Consider the following 17,052-nt stretch of genomic DNA (forward strand, 5'->3'; position numbering starts at 1 on the left):
TTTCAAATTAGCTAGCTGCGTCATTATTTCAGAGCATTCACTGCTTTATGCTCCAAATATTTTGTGTATCTGTTCTTTAAAAAGATTGCTTTAGCATGTAAAGTTTTTTTTTAATGTACAAATTAAGACAAAATGTCTCGGCATTACACATAACAGCTACATCCAAGTAAGAGAGAACTAAGATTATTTTTCACTCAATTTTCCTGTTATATACAGTATATGTACACATACATTTACAGGAAATACAAGAATTAGGAATAATTGAATCTCAGGGGAATAGAACCTGTGTTTGATTCACAGGAAATGCAGTAAAACAGAACCACATTTTGGCAAACTCATTGTATTCCCTTGAGGTTTCCAGCATGTGCCAATTTCTCAGAGCAGCATTCCATCCACAAACCATTTTGTGTTTAGACAGTGACAATCCAGGAACAGAGATCCAAACAACAGTTATCTCCTTTTGTTACCTGGTTTGTGGATAGAACACTGCTCTGAGAAAATTGCTCGGAAAATAGGATGAATTTGCCAAAATGTTCTGCAGCATAGCAACTTGGAGAATATTGAAACACATGTTTCCACCAGGAACTCTGGGCAATGAATCCTGTAGGCCTTTGCCTGTGTCCAGAGTTCTGTGGGGAATTCCTGTTAACTAAAAGGATCAGAAGAGGAATCAACTGTAGAGAAAAGGATTAGGCAGACCCATTAGCTTGCTGTTTTTGATTAGCTGTATTGGATCTGTTCAGTTAAAGTGAATTTTCAAGCTGAGCTTGATTTCTAGTGAATCTTACAGCCATTTTTGCTTCTCTTGTCAAACATGCCTTCCTTGCAGTGGATCCCACACTATAGTTTTCTGCCATATTTTGAACATCTTAATTTTTTCCCATCTCCCCATCTTTAACAACCTTTAATAAATTTCTACTTCCTCTGTTTTTTGCCATTTATCTATAATTTGCAATCATTCATTTTCTAAACTATCTAGGTCTTCATAATTTTTAGATACATATTCTTGATTGCATCAGACAATCTTCTATTTGCTGCAGAGCATTGTCTGCATACCAAAACATACTTGCTGTTCTTTGACCTTTCAGCCAATTCATTCATTTACAGAGAACAAGACATTCTGTGAGAGATCCCAGGGTTCCCACTCATCTTTTTACCAGCCCAAAGTCTTTCTAACAGTCCCGATTTTCATTTTTCCAGCTGACCCTATTTCTCCGCACAGCTTCTTTATTTGCAGTTCCATGATCTCACTCTTGTCCATTCTACTTCCTGCAATTTTCTATTCATCCTCTAAAATATTTGCATTTCATTTAAACTGCATTAATACTAATCAATGCACGTGTAATGAAAGTAGTGCATCTATAATCATAAGCAATGAAGTGAGATGATTATAGAAATTAGAACAAATGGCAAGACAAACAGCAATAAGCACTGAGTGGGTGATATCCCAGACTATGGACTGCAGCTCAAGAACCCTATTTTGGCTGTGATTTCACTTGGGGGCTATCCCCACTGCTGAGCTGAATCGTTCTCCATCCATCCTGGAATCAACAAAAAACAATTTTAGCATGAAAGTTGCTGCCCCCACTGATCCATATCTGTTGCTTCTCTTTCCAATCACTTCAGGAATCTGTTTTTCCTCCAGAATAAGGGCTGCCCTTAGTGTTGAAATAAAATGATCCCAATTTCTGTGGATAAGTTTCAGGTTAATTTGCATCCAGCCTCCCAGTCAATTCCTATATCCAGATAAGAGCAAGCGCACAGCCCACTCAGTTCAGCTAGCAAAAAGATTTAGCTTGATGTTTATTAAATACCAGCAAATATCAGAACAATAACTGGCAGAACAATAAACAAAAATGAGACAAACGGCAGGCGAAAGCAAGGAGAGAGAGGAAAATAAAAGGCAATAATTTATTCCAACCAACCACCTACCACCCCACCCCACTCCACCTCACCCCACCCCATCTCTCATTAAGCACATAACTTTCCTGAGCCACTGGAAACAATACTGAGGGTAATTAGCATGGAAAGTCCCAAAGGGAATGGCCTTTGGTTATTTCAGCCTTTTATGTATCCAATGGCAGCAGAATGGAGATGGAAAGTAAGACACCAGGTGATCCTTCCTCTGGTCTGCACCACAAACAGTTTGGTGGCGGGGGATGATGTATACCCAACAGGCTGGGGATGAGATGAAGGCGAAGGGTTATGGCAGGGGAAAAGGATGTTATATATCTGTACCATGTAAGTACAGGTAAGAAGGATCTCTCTGCTTTATTCCTTTCATTGATACTTGATGTAAGAGTATTCATCCTAAGTAGCAAGCAGGAATACACAACTTTTGGGGAGCCAATGGCAGCACTCAGCCTTGAATGGAATGCTGGAGACTATATTCCAGAACACAGATATTGTTACGGAAAAACTAAACTAGATTTCATTTATTTTCATGCAAAATTAATTAAGATTAATGAATTAATGCAGTCCACATTGTTCCCCATTTATTTAATAAGATTTCTCTGGCTGGCATAATAAGGATTCCAATTTGGTAGCACCTTCTGGAAGGGCCTAAGTGTGAAACCCAAGTCCTTCAGTGGTTGTGGCCCCACAAACCCGTTTTATAAGGCTATTGTAAAATTACAACTAGTTTGGATCAACCTTCCTCAACCTTGGCAGCTTTAAGATGTGGGGACTTCAACTCCCAGAATTCCCCAGCCAGCATGCTGGCTGGAGAATTCTGGGAGTTGAAGTCCCCACATCTTAAAGCTGCCAAGGTTGAGAAACACTGTATTAGAGTGCTGGACTGGGAACTAGGAGACTGAGTTCTCCCTTAGGTGTCAAAGCTGACTGGGTGACTTTGGGCCAGCCCCCCTCTCTCAGCCCAGTCCACCTCACAGGATTATTGTTGTGGGGAAAATATGAAGAGCAACCATTAAGAATGACACAAAATAAAAGTGGGATATCAATCTAATAAATAATAATCAGGACTGGTTCAAAAAAGCAATTGTCTGCTTCCTATTAAACCACCAGCACTCAAGAAAAGTGGCAAAAAATCAGAAGGGGTCTAGTAGCATCTTTTCCACAAAATTTTAGTATTTTATTAACATGTGTTAGTTGGGAAAGATGCTATCAGATTCCTTGATTTTTTGCCACCACAGACTAACACGGCTCTCCTTCTATAGCGGCTGCAGCAGAAAATGGCCAAATTCTGTGCCACAACAGCAGAGAACAAAAAGACTCAACTTCCCAGCATGCCGCAGGAGAAGGAGCATGCGTAAGGGTTGAAACCACATGTTGCTGATACTTTGTGTCCAAAGATTAGCTGGATCGGTTGATAAGTGGGAGTGATATCGACTGCAGCTGGAATGGCAAGTGGGCAGCGGTACCCGGGCAAGGTCGTCATAGTAACGGGGGGTACCAGCGGCATTGGCGAAGGCATCGTGAGAGAATTTGGTGAGATTAGGGAGGACGCGGAGGTGGAGTGGGTGGTGGGGAGAGGAGCGGGGATGGGTTTATAAAAGAAATTCTTCGGATCTTCAGTGCAGCATCTGGCATGAACCCTTGTCCTCAAAGTTAATGTGTTGGACTGGAGAGGGTCTAGACGAAACTGGGTGTCTGTGTGTGTGAAATACGTGAGCTCGGTACGTACTCAGAGGCACAGTTGTCTGCGCTGCAAAGACCACGAGATTCAGGAGAACCCCATTTATCGTCAGCAGCATCCGCTGTTAGGGGCTACAGGCCACCTGAACAGAGTTGCCACTCAGCTAGAAGTTTCTGCCATAATGAATTCCCTAGCCCTTAAGATGCTATAAAAGAAAAGGAAAGGAGTCTTATTTTGGCTGAAACAAGGCTCCGTGTTGTAATCAGAGGGTTTAGTGTTTTGTGTGAATCCAACCTCTGTGTGAACTGTGTACTTTGAAACGTGTACCTTTCCTAAAATATCAGTGTCTGTGACACTGAGTTCAGCCTTCTTAGCTTGAGCCCCTGTTCAAAGATTAACTACTAGTGCAGTGTTTCTTAACCTTAGCAACTTTAAGCAGTATGGACTTCAACTCCCAGAATTCTCCAGCTGGCTGGGGAATTCTGGGAGTTGAAGTCCACACAGCTTAAAGTTGCCAACGTTGAGAAACACTGCACTAGCGGAACAAAGTCTGCCTATGGTGTAAGAAAGCCCAGGAAACAGACTGAAGCTACATCCTGCCCTTTTAAAAGGTGCACACACAGATTGTGTCCGTGCTGCTAAATCAGGAAGAAAATAAATTCAGAAATCTGGATTTCCGTTCAGGGATTGATGGAAACTCTCTCTGTACGTGGACAGTCTTGGAGTATTTTCAAGCCCTTTCATATGTTAAGGGTAGAAACAGATTTGAATTAATTAGCCTTGCCATTTCTTTCCAGTTTAACTCACCTTATCCTGAAAGTGACTTAAAATTGTTTAGTTTCTGTTCTGCCTTTAAAAGTAAGTATTTCCCCCCCAAGCCAGTTCTTAAAAACTTAGGAAGTATGACAAGAAAGCAGCTGTTTAATTTCCCAGGGTTAAACAATATACAGTGTTAATATACAGTGTTAAACAATATACAGCAGGTCCCTGGTTTAAAAATGTCCTGGTTTATGGACAACTCCTAGTTAACGCACGATCATAAAAACTATTATATTAAAAATTCTCGTTAAGTATAATGTTGTGACGGACTACGGTAACGCAGAAGGTTCTCAGGAAGAGGGGAGGACATTCCAAGGAGGGGGACGAGACAAGAGACAACACAGCCTGGAGTTGGACTGTGGGAAGAAGAAGAGATTCAGATTAGCCACTCCCTAGGACAGGGTTTCTCAACCAGGGTTCCGCGAGAGGTTCCCTGGGAGATCATGATTTATTTAAAAAAATATTTCAAATTCGGGCAACTTCAAATTAAAGAGGTAAGTTTCTTTCTTTATTTTTAGTTGAAGAACACTGTTAATGCATATATACAGGCCTACCCATCAAACAAATATAATAATTCTGTAACCTCTGGCCTATATTTGAGGCTGAATGTGCAGGGGTTCCCCAAGGCCTGAAAAATATTTCAAGGGTTCCTCCAGGGCCAAAAAGTTGAGAAAGGCTGCCCTAGAGTCTCCCAGGTATATCCATTATTGGAATCTTTGTCCTCTCTGAGCCTTGTTGTTTCCTTGCAGATGTTTCATTGCCAGACTGGGCAACATCTTCAGTGCAAAAAAGTACAGGTTTAGTCTGGCAAGATTCTGTCTGTATGGGGTAAGCCAGTGTTTCTCAACCTTGGCAACTTTAAGATGTGTGGACTTCAACTCCCAGAATTCTGGGGAGTTGGCTGGGGAATTCTGGGAGTTGAAGTCCACACATCTTCAAGCTGCCATGGTTGAGAAACGCTGGTGTAAGCAAATAAAGAACTGAACTTTGGCTGGACTGCTTCTATGTCGTTCTCGGGCTGGGCCTGACATCAAGTTTGCCAGACTAAACCTGTATTACTCTAACCTAACAGATATACCCTGGGAGATTCTAGGGAGCGGCTATTCTGAATCTCTTCCTCTTCCCATGGTCCAACTCAGGACCGTGTTGTCTCTTGTCTCATCCCTCTCCTTGGAATGTGCTCCCTCCTTCCTGAGATCCTGCTGCGTTACTGTAGTCCATCACAAATGTTTTGGGTTGAATACCCTAGGGTGCCACGGAACCCTGGTCTAACATGTAATAGTTTCCCATGTTCATAAGCTGTTATTGGGTGAGAGGAACCAACATTATAACTGCTGTTTTGTTGTGAACATATATTCCACCCTGTTTCCTTTCCTTTCCAGTTCATCAGGGAGCCAAAGTGGCCTTCTGTGCACCAGCTTCAGAAGGTGAGACATAGAAGCTCTCTCGCTACCCTTGCGTTCTACTTGATGGTTTATAACCCTGCTCCCAACCTAGCTAATCAGGTTGACTGACTAAAAGTTTTGGGCAGCAGGGGGATGCAACATTGTTATGGAAGAAGCGGGAAAAATGTGTGTAGATGAAGGAATGAACTCCATGCATCATGGATGGGGTAAAGTGTAGTTCTTGGAAGCTTACGCCTTTGAATAAAACCCATTAGCCTGAAATCAGACTCTTTCTGATTTTTAGATGGAAGGAGGTAAGCGTGTCTACTTCTTGGGGCTCGGCTAGACGTAGAAATGAACAGGTCTACCTTTGCAGAAAGATGGAAGGAATGAGAAAAACCTGTAGATTCTCTGTGTCTGGCCAGAAAAATAAAACACTCACCAAATCCCTAGCACGCCCACTTGCTACAAAGGCAATATAATATTTCTTCTGGGGAGATGACTTCCATTTAGGAAAAAGGGACGTGTGATCCTTCCTAAGGAATAGCAAAGTATGTAATTATGACCGTTGTAACTGAGCAGCAGTTTAAACCTGCATGGTGCTGAATTCATCACACGGACCTATCATCACTAACTAACATAACTTTGGCTCACTAACGTAACTGTTGGCTTATATTTAATTTTGTTATTGAATTAAACCATATCCATATTCGAACAATACATTGATGCACAGAGAAAGCTTATTGGCTGGGCTATGCAAACAAAACAGAGGAAAAGAAATATCCGGGCTTAGCACTAACTGATGGAGTTAGTTCTCAGCCTTCCTTTTCCGCTTGCTGTAGTTCGAACGCCTGCCTTCATTAAGTAGGCGATTAGCCTTGGTAGCCTAAATGGCCTCCCAACTCCGTAATGCTGTGCTAGACCTAACAGTAGGTAGAACTGTTTGTGAATTTTCCTGGGTTAAAACCAACAACAACAATTACACTTACTGGTCTGGCAAAGTGTCTTGTCAGTAGTGTGAACTTAGGGGTAAATGAGCATTAAAATGGAAGCATTAAAATGGACAAGTCTTAGTGCAATGGGTTGTGTTTGAGAATGCCACTCACGAGTAAATCTTGGGCAACATGGCAATAACAGCTCCCACTATTTATTTATTTGCTCAGATTTGTTCTGGCCACCTGACTCTGATCAACTCTGTTGTTTTTATAACTACAAATGTTCTTACTGTATTCTAAAAGCAGATTTTATTAGTGGAAGCTACTGGGCCACGTGTTTTCAAATCCTGTTATGACAGCTGTTCCAGGGGTTGGTGGAAATCAGTTTCTCAGGTGTCAGTGGCACACCTGCTAACCTCACTTGGACCATGGCTGGGACTAGAGAGGCAGATAAAGATGCCAGGTATAAAGAACTTGGAAGAAAATGGCTATCCTTCCCTTGCATTTCCCTATTGGAGCACCGAACCCACTCTGCATCTCTTTGCAGGGGAAAAAGGAAAAGTTCTGGAGAGGGAGCTTGCAGAAGGTGGAGGACCTGGAGAAGGTTGCTTTGTGGTCTGTGATGTCCTCTGTGAAGCAGACATGAAGGTAGGCTGGAACTGAGAGAAGAAAATGGTTGTTTTGCAGAGGAACATCCATAGCATCTCTGAGATCAGCTTTTCCCTTGAGAAATCCAAACTGTTACCTGTTTTCTAACTTTCCTACCTTGTGCATTTCTCTTCCTGGAAGGCCTTCTTTCCTAGATCTGGAGCGTATTTCTTATGTTTTTCTTGAACTGCATTTCTCCTATCACTTCTGCAGTGGAGCTTCTCACACTGAAGTCCCACGTTCCTGGTTCACAATGTCAGAGCACTCCACTCCAACCTCCCCAGTGTACCGAGATCCTTCATCAGCATTTGTTTCTGATATAATGCTGAGTTGAAAGAAGTTGAAAGGCAACTGCAAGATTCACACATTGGACTAAATCTGCATGGGACTAATTTGGTTTTGATTAGGGTGAAATGCAAACTCAGCCATTGTGGTTTGTAAACTGTGTCTTCTGGCTTAGTATTCTGAGCAAATCAGACTTTTCTAGCCTGTCCAACAAATTGTAGTTAAAAGAAACTATGACTTTGTGCTGTGTGTAAACCTTGCACAGGATCAGCTCAAAGGACCATGTGTATCTACTATCTACACCAGTGTTTCCACCATGTGATACCTAACTAGCTACTTACCTATCTACCTACCATTATCGTCTACAGGACTCCCACATGGTTCCCATCCAAATACTAACCAGACTCATACCTTCTTAGCTTCGGGAAGATGGTTGTATCACAGGTTCTCAGGCCACATCCTTGGAGAGTTGCCTTTGATCTACCCTCCTCTATTATTCCTACAGTAGCCTGCAACAGTCCACATTTCTCATACTGATGACAAAAGCTGATGCTCAGACTTGGCTGTTCAAGAGGGTTGCAACTCTTAAAGAGCCAGATTAACTTGATTCTCCTCTTGATCGCCTTCCACATCCCTGAAATCTCTCTCTTTCTACCCTGTACCTTCTCTACAGAGGTTGGTGTCAGTGACCATAGAACAGTACGGACAGCTAGATTGCCTGGTGAACAACGCTGGCGGGCGTGAGTCCTTTCCAAAATGATTGGGCCTGACTAGCTAACCATCTAAAAATGCTGCTACTCATCCCAGTAATACTGATAATACCCTTATTTATTTTAATGGTTTGTCGATTGTTTCTAACTTGTTTGAGGTTGCTTTTATCAATGATACTGAGTTCCTGACATTGAGTCCCTCTAGCTTCTGTGAAGGTGTCTGCTGATCTTTATAAGTAGGACAGACCACCTTTTCCAACCTGACACTCCCCCATATGTTAGCCTACAACTTCCATCACCCCTTCTGCCACAGATAATGGAAATTAAAATCTTGCATATCTTGAAAAAATTGGTTTGTTTGCTTGTTTCCTGTATCTGTGTCCTGCTTTTTCTCTGAGAGCTTAAGGCACAATATGTGAAAGTCTCCTTTAATTTTATCCCCATAGCAACCCTGTGAGATAGTTGGATTGACAGAGTGTAACTAGTATAAAGTCATCCAGTGAGCTGTGGTCAATAGGAGGCTTGAATGTGGATCTCCCCAGTCCCGGTCCAACACCTTGGAGAAACAAGGAAGAGAACCAGCATGGATAACACTGACAAAGTTGATTAAGCATGACTTTTATTTGGTGCACAAATTGATCTAGGTAACGTACGGTCCTGAGGATTAATTTGGAATAATGACCTTTACAGTGCTAGAAAAGCAAAATACATCCACCTGCAGGCAGGCAGGCAGTCCATATAGATCTATGCAAAATCCTTTCTCTCTTTCTCTGCCAAACAGATCCCCCTGATCAAAGAATCGATGATGTGTCTGCACAAGAGTTCCGTAGCCTCATGGACCTCAACGTTGTGAGCTGTTTCTTAATGGCTAAGGTAGCATTTCAGATATATATATTCTTATATATATTTCAGATATATATACACATACAGCACCCACATGTGCATGCAAGGTTGCTTTTTCCACACTGGCATTGTCTACATCTCCTTTCTCACCCTGCAGTTATAGATCAAGGACTGATGCAGAGGGGCAACATACAGAATTCTTGGTGGGACCTTCCTGCCTAGATACCTACCTAATTACCTACATTTTTCATGATGAGAAAATGGGCAAGTGAAAGTGGCAAGAAGCATCTATCCTCTTCCACTGACCTGCCCTTTCCTTTGGGCAGTGTGGTCATGTGAACAAAGTATGGACGAGCTCATCCATCTGAAGCTTCTCAGGAGACCTAGTTTTTCTGTTTACTCTAGAGGGGGTGGGGTCAATGTTATTTGCCTATTTGGGGGGCTGTGCAATTAAGGAACAAAAGAATATGACCAGACCAAAATGTTTATTACATTTCCACCATGGGCCATAAGATAGAGGACCTGCCTTGAGTAGAAGATCTTGAGCATCATAACTGAGTAGAAAATTGTTAGTTACTGATTTTGTTATTACCACACTTTTACTACTAGGGCGAGGAGTGGTATTTGTGGATTTCCTGTGTGCCAAAGGAACCTGAATGGCTTGGGGGCTGTGCTACTTGACTCGAGGGGAGGGAGGCAGGAGAAGAATACCATTTGCTGCTCAACTTCAACTCCATGGATGGAGCTCTTTCCATCCATCTAGTCCACTGAACCATCCACCACCATCAAGCTCTCTTCCTCTTCCCCATTCCCTGTCCTTGTGCCTCCTAGCCTTTGCGACCACTTTGGGAGCTGTTGTGGCTAAAATAAAAAATTAATTTGAAAAGATTTTTGTTGAATTAATACTAAATAAATATCCAGCACTGGCACTCTTTCTTATCATAATTCTCCATTTCTCTTCATTTTGCTGCTAACAGTTTGCATTGCCCCACCTCCGGAAAACGAAAGGAAACATCATTAACATTGCAAGTATCGTTGGTTACTTTGGGCAAAAGTTAGCTGTGCCATATGTGGCAACCAAGGTAATCCAGAGCAAAAGATGCTGGTCTCATAGGTCCATCCGCCCATTCTACCCCATCTAGCGCTGCCACGTCATACCATCTCTGCCAGTGATGGTACAGTACCTTTGCTCGTTCCTCTGTATCAAGCACTCCTGAGAACTGTGGGCACCAGCTAGATCTATTTTTCTGATTATTTGGTAATCTTGTTTAAACTGCTGGAAGTGCCTTCCTTGGGGAGGGATGGGGGACCTTTTTCGTCCTATAGCCGAAAGGTCAACCTCCGATTCCAGGAAGGTTAAATTGCCTTAGAATTCAAATGGCTACTGCAAATTCATTTTAAGGAGCAGAGCCTCTTAATTAACTAAGGGCTCTTACTTTCAGCTTTCCAACAAATGAGTGTCAAATTGGTGAAGGTTTCTTGAGACTATTTAAAGATCATTAATAGTGTCACCAAAAAAAAAAAGAGAGAGAGAGAGAGAGAAAGAGATTATCAACTTTTCTATCAGATCCTGCTTCGGTGGAGCTTGCGCTGCAGATGGAAGCAAAGCCCGATGATCGTTATAATGACATGAAAAGCTGGCCTGATAAGTGGGAGAGAAGTTGTAGCTTGGTCAAGTTGCTGATTTTTTAATAGCTTCTTAATGCCTTCAATTTGCAGGGTGCTGTGGTTGCGATGACTAAAGCTATGGCTATAGATGAGAGCCAACATGGTGTTAGAGTCAACAGGTAATATGGTTGCTGTCAATTGGTCTGTATCGTTAGCGTACATGGCCCTTTGCGAATGTCTTGTGATAAATATCTTGGTTGAATAGCAGTTCCAGGGTTTCAACAAATGATTCCCCCCACCCCCGATTTTTTTTTCCTGTTGGGATGGGCAACCAATCAGGGATTTCCTGATTATCTCCCCTCCAAGGACTGACTAAATGCCAATTAAGCTTTTCAACAAGGTGCCCCAATCCAGTGGGGCACAGCAAAGCTACTGGAGAATAAATCGGTAGAATTTGCTTCCAAATACGTATGTATGTATGTATGTATGTATGTATGTATGTATGTATGTATGTATGTATGTATAGCCAGTTTGATAGAATTTGCTTCCAAATATTGATTGATTGATTGATTGCCAGTTTGGTCTAGTGGCTAAGGCACCAGGCTAGAATCCAGGAGACTGTGAGTTCTAGTCCCGCCTCAGGCACGAAAGCTGGCTGGGAGACTTTGGGCTAGTCTCTCTCTCTCTCAGCCCAGCTCACCTCACAGGGTTGTTTTGTGGGGAAATAGGAGGAGGAAGGAGTATTAGGTATGTTTGCTGCCTTGAGTTATTTATAAAAATAATAAAGGAGGGATAAAAAAATCTGAAAGAAAAATGCACAGAATTCTCATGAGATCTTATTCTAATCTAAGATTCACAGCACTTTGTGATACTTTGCAGACCCATGATATTCCTCTTAATTATTTTTGATTTTTTAAAAAAGTGTTGGTTTTAAATTATTTCCAGAATTTGCAGGTGGCAGTTGTGGACGTGATAGATGCCGTGGCACCCATAGTGCCGTGAGCTAGCATATTTATGGCAGTTTTTATTTAATTTAATGAGTTTACATTTGTAAAAATAAGAATATGGAATTGTGAAGCATTTTTACATAAAAGTAGATCAATTTGCTTGATCTCCCACCTTTTCCCCATCAACAATCTCTAACCATTGGAATTCCAGCATCTCACCCAGCAATATTTGGACTCCTGGATGGGCAAAGCTTGCAAGCCAGGCAGCCAATTCAGAGGAAATGATCAAGGAAGGCCAAGATGCTCAGGTAATTGTGGGAAAACGGGCTCGGTAAGGTTGTATGATACAGATCTACGGATTAAGATAATACTACAGAGGCCCATGTAAAAATGTTGCGAAAACACAACCACAGCTTTGGCAGCAAGAACAGCAAGATTCTTGCGTTGTGGAAATTAAGGATACCTGCATCCGTTAGCTATTTAGTTGCTCTCATTATCATGGAGAGGCTTTGGTGAGCCAAGTGGGACTCTTTCTTAGCCTGACTTTCTAGCTCAGGGTCCCCAAACTTTTTTGGCCGAGGAGCTAATTTGGGGGGCACGTTTGCAGCACTTTCACAGATGGGGCCTCAGTTCGGATGGTGAATCAGAAAACACCCGCTTACCAAAAGCCAAATAAAAATACAAAACTCTACTGGGCTGTGGTAGAACAATGAAACAACGGCTGATCTGCCTGCCCTCTTCCAACTTCCACAAAGGATGCTGGGAAACAGAAACAAAAACGTGAACCTCGGGCCCCCAGGACTGCCTGGACCCCTTTGTTTTTGGCTGTAATGGGCAGAGGACATGCTTCCAAACCAAATTACAGGCCTTAGCCACCCATCTTTTTTTTTTTTAAAACATTCTTGCAGGGCCTTGGCATGCTTGGAAATAAAGGTGATGCTGGCTGGGGAACTCTGGGAGTTGAAGTCCACCCGTCTTAAAGTTGCTGAGGTTGAGAAACACTGTGCTAGAGGCTTTTCAGAATGCCAGCTTCCAGTTTATATACTTACTTTTAATTAAAACACAGACTCTAGCAGGTACAAAGTGAAATATATCTGTGGATATATTAGAGCCTGTGGATACCATGTTTGGGACCCCTGTTCCAGCCATTGAGCTAAAATAAGCTCGTATTATAACCCTAAGAGCTGGCATTTTGTTTTCTTTTTAGTCAGGAGCCCAAGATTCTTGGGTAAAAATAAATGTATCAGGGCAGCGTGTGTACCTCCTTGGATAGAGTCCTGATTTCCCTCTTTCTCTTCTCTCTTGTGTGTGTAGCTTATGGGACGGATGGGGACTCCCGCAGAGTGCGCAAAAGCTGCCCTCTACCTGGCTTGTGATGCTACGTTTTGCACTGGGATCAACCTTTTCCTCAGTTGCGGAGCGGAACTTGGCTATGGAAGGAAAAGCCACCAAGATCCCAATCCTGGTTTTGACAGCTAGCAAGAGTCTTCTGAGATGGGACAATTTTGGCAAATTACAAAGCGAGGTTGGGAGAACTGCCACAGCTGCATTTCTCGTCCTTGGCAGCTTGAAGGTGTATGGACTTCAACTCCCAGAATTCCCCAGCCAGCAAATGGCTGGCTGGGGAATTCTGGGAGTTGAAGTCCACACATCTTCAAGCTGCCAAGGACGAGAAACACTGCTAGAGTTTCACTCTGTTTGCTTTGTGAAATTGAAATGGAGCAGTTACTCTGCTGCACTGATTTGTTGTAGTAAAAATACTGTAATCAGCGGAGCTCTGTGGCCCTTTGAGGCTTTAATAAATTCTGATCCACCACAAAAATTAAGAGGCTTTTTCTTTTTCTCACTCCAGAAGGCTTTCTGCCTTGCATGGTGGGGTAGGCAGCAGTAATTCATTGGTGGAACAGCTGGTCCTCAGCCAGGAAGGACCTGATTTGCAGGAACCAAGAGGCCCACCCACTTTCCCCATTGATTGGCATGATGACCTGACCAGCAAGAAACCTTAACAGCAACAGACCAAAAAATCTGCTTCCTGCTCACCAACTTTCCACTGCAGGTTGCAGTCGGTTGCTTGAGGGGAGGGAAAGGAAGTGTGCATGTGTGAATGCATGAAATTATTTGCAGGGCTGAAACAGTAACCCAGCAAAGCTACATTGCAATGGAGGGGAAATCAGTACTTTAAACTCCTGAAAACTATGGAGCTAAGAGGATCAGTTTAAACCCCATCTTTATGTTACTTTTCATCAGTCTTCCCCCCCCCCCAAACTTGATGGGTAAAGGACTGCAACTTCCAGGAACCCTCTTCTCAAATTCTGATAACCGCATTTCCAGTGCTGCAGGAGGGCGCCAGGCTGGGGACAGTGGCTGCTCAAGTCCTGGCCTTGGCAATACAAACAGATTCTGAAGTTCAGCTCCAGTGAACATTCCAAATCAAGCACAGCACAGACCTATTTTGCACACAGTTGTGCCTAAGGTGAACTAAACCTTGAGGCTAAATCTGTTTTTTAAAAAGCTTCCTTTGTTAGAATGAGAATGTTTAACTGGCAACTATTGATCACTGACCATGAAATGCCTTATCATCCATTGTTTCCCAGAATTAATATGTAGAAGTAGGGCCTATATTTGTCTTGGCTGGTTGTGGTGCCGGCACTCAGCAAAAAAAATTAGTAGTATTGCCATCAATATTTTGTTTCTCCAAAAATATTATGCTTGATCCTCCTCTTTAATCCTCCAAGCAGGCCTGTAAAGCAGGCTTATTCAATTTGGGAAGGGGCTGAATCCCAATTGCCTTGGCCTAATGAAGGGACAGGCAATCTGTGGATGTTTGGACCTTATTTTCCATTAGCCCAGTCAGCATGAGCAATGGCAAAGTCTGTGGAAGTGACTATCCAAAATGTCTGGAGGGCATCACATTTTCCTTGAGATTGACAGTCCTACCCTGAAACCTAAGTGATTGCATTTGCAGCCTTTTTAGTCAAGAACTGGCATCAAAAACATGCTGGTAATATGAATTATATGGTATCTTAGTGTATCAAGAGTTATCCCCAGTTAATCCAGAAGCATCAAGATCTAACAGTAGACCTCATACGCCAACACAGTGTTAGACTGTTCCCAGATTTGGCTGGGTTTTTAGCATTAACAAGGATCCCTGCCATACAGCCTCTTGCCATGCTTTTATTTTATCCAGAAAAAGATTTTGGGAAATATGAAAGCAAGAGCCAAGTGGGAGACCAGATGTAAAAACAGTAGCTCCGTACATTAAAAAGTCTACTGTAGTATCTCTGTGTGAAACCAAAGAAACCCAAAAGCAGCTGTATTCATATGCTAGGGGGGAATAGCTGGATTTATCACCCTTCCAGGAAGCAAAACTGCTCTGAGATATAGCACTAAGAGTAATCTATGATTGAGCAATATTGTATTTGATTAAAACAAATAACTGCTGCTGTTATTATCATAATCAAGAGCTGGTGTGATACAATGCTTAAGGTGTTGGACCAGCACCAAGTTTTAGTCCACTTTCAGCCATGGAAACTCAGTGGGTGACTTTGGGCCAGTTCCTTTCTCTCAGACTAACCTACCTCATAAGGTTGTTAGGGAGAAAAGTAGGCAGGAGCTTCTAAAATAAAGGTGCAATATAAGTCAAATCCGTCAATCCGTCATCATTCCACCTTTTAGGATCCAACCCTTGCCAAAGTAACTTCCAAGTGATATCCACAATCTTAAATACAAACACAATGATTTTTCTTTAAGATAAAGATTAATTAAATGGATATTTCAGGGATTCTTCCCACAAGGCTCATGATGGTAAAGGACCTATGGATGACATGTGAGAGTCCAGATGAGGCAGTTTTCAAAGATAGTCTTTGCCTGCCTAACTTCCTCCATTTCTCTTAAAGGTGCCCTCCCGCATGGCAATTTTTCATTTGACTTGAGTATCCAGTGATGTATAACAAATGAAAACAGAACTCAGAAACAGAACTTCCCTTTTTAAAATAAAAACATTAATCATTCAAAAGCATTTTTAGTATCTTCAGATTCCTTTAGCCTTCCTCCTGTTTTATCTCATAACAGTCATGTGAGATTGTTAACTTTTGCCACTTAACAGATGAGGCTGGGATTTTGTTATGATTTGTTCAAGGACATAACAAAGTAAGCGGAGTGGATAAAGCTTAGCAGTTAAATAGGATGTTTTGTAAATGATCAAAATCCATTTTGTAGATGATTTCAATTTTTTGAAGAATATCCACCTTTTAAAGAAGGTGCAGTTGTGATTATTCTCCCCCTTTTTTTGACGGGGGGGTGGAAGACAGTAGAAGATTCAATTGTTCTTGGTCAAACACCAGCTTTCCAACTCATAATTTATACTTTGAACAAACCAATATTTAAGTAGAATCCAGACCAAGCCTTGAGACATCACACGTATATCTGTTCAATGGCATATAATTTGGCAGATCGCTTGGATGTCTTTTTTTTCTGAAAAACTGCCTAGGCTCATTTTAATAAAAAACAGCATATTGTGCTTGTATTTAGTCCAGCAAGAAGTGATAAGTATGGCTTCCTTTTGATATTTTCCAGCTTACATTGATTTTAGGTGGGAACCTGATGTTTTCCCATTTCCTCTTCCACATGCCCTAAGTTTTTGGAAAGGCAGTTATATTAAATAAACAATGCACAGCCAGACGAGATAGTGTCTCTATCTGCTTGTGCCACACCTACTGGATATGTGCCAACGCAGCTGTTGTTTGCTCTGCATGCGTTTGAGCAAACACATGTGCTCCTTGAAGGGTGTATATGCTAGCTATGTTATCGGCTGTGTTAAAGGGCGTGTGTGGAGGACTTGGGTATGATTGGTTGTGACTCCCCCCTCAACTTGACTATGTAGAAGATGTGGGAGCCAAGAAAGATGTGTGTGCAAGTAAACAAAACAAAGCCATTAACAGATCCATCTGTACAAACTACCTTGTACATGCTCCTCAAAGATGCTTCCCAACTCCCAGCCATAGACACTTCTCTGTTTTTTTCCTGTATCTGAGATGCCGCCTGCCTGGCCATTTTCAGCTCCACTAAATCATGCCTCTTTTTCAATAGGAGGCTAGTTTTGATTTATTCTTCTTACAAGCTTTCAGACAAGGGCGTTGTATTAAGTGGGCGCACCAAAGCAAACTCTTAGGTCTCTCCAGGATATGGGAGGGAGGGCGGCCGTTTTAATTCATTTTTGCTTATTCCTAACCGGGAGCCCCTGGCACAGATCCTCAGCGGGGCGCAGAAATACCTCAC

The 17,052-nt window shown here is 42.2% G+C and overlaps 1 protein-coding gene across 3 annotated transcripts; it reads left to right on the forward strand.

Annotated features, from left to right (window-relative positions):
• Positions 1 to 3,308: 3,308 nt before the first annotated feature.
• On the forward strand, positions 3,309 to 13,304 carry HSD17B14 (hydroxysteroid 17-beta dehydrogenase 14). 3 transcript variants are annotated; one of them, XM_063301168.1, is made up of 9 exons: positions 3,309 to 3,447; positions 5,797 to 5,841; positions 7,282 to 7,382; positions 8,341 to 8,407; positions 9,159 to 9,250; positions 10,198 to 10,302; positions 10,940 to 11,007; positions 11,987 to 12,083; positions 13,090 to 13,304. In XM_063301168.1, the coding sequence occupies exons 1-9, from the start codon at positions 3,360 to 3,362 to the stop codon at positions 13,252 to 13,254; spliced, it is 828 nt and encodes a 275-aa protein (XP_063157238.1). In that variant the 5' UTR covers positions 3,309 to 3,359; the 3' UTR covers positions 13,255 to 13,304. The 3 variants fall into 3 exon arrangements, with proteins under 3 accessions (XP_063157238.1, XP_063157239.1, XP_063157240.1); XM_063301169.1 differs by lacking the exon at positions 5,797 to 5,841; XM_063301170.1 differs by lacking the exons at positions 8,341 to 8,407; positions 9,159 to 9,250.
• The last annotated feature ends 3,748 nt before the right edge of the window (positions 13,305 to 17,052 follow it).

This window comes from Candoia aspera, chromosome 4, assembly GCF_035149785.1.
Source record: "Candoia aspera isolate rCanAsp1 chromosome 4, rCanAsp1.hap2, whole genome shotgun sequence".
Taxonomy (NCBI): Eukaryota; Metazoa; Chordata; class Lepidosauria; order Squamata; family Boidae; genus Candoia; species Candoia aspera.

Bases quoted from the DNA above. Each gene is read 5' to 3' on its own strand.
- HSD17B14 (XM_063301168.1), top strand. From the start codon at position 3,360: ATGGCAAGTGGGCAGCGGTACCCGGGCAAGGTCGTCATAGTAACGGGG. The intron at 7,383-8,340 runs GTAGGCTGGAAC...CCTTCTCTACAG, and splicing joins TCTGTGAAGCAGACATGAAG to AGGTTGGTGTCAGTGACCAT. The intron at 9,251-10,197 runs GTAGCATTTCAG...TGCTGCTAACAG, and splicing joins GCTGTTTCTTAATGGCTAAG to TTTGCATTGCCCCACCTCCG.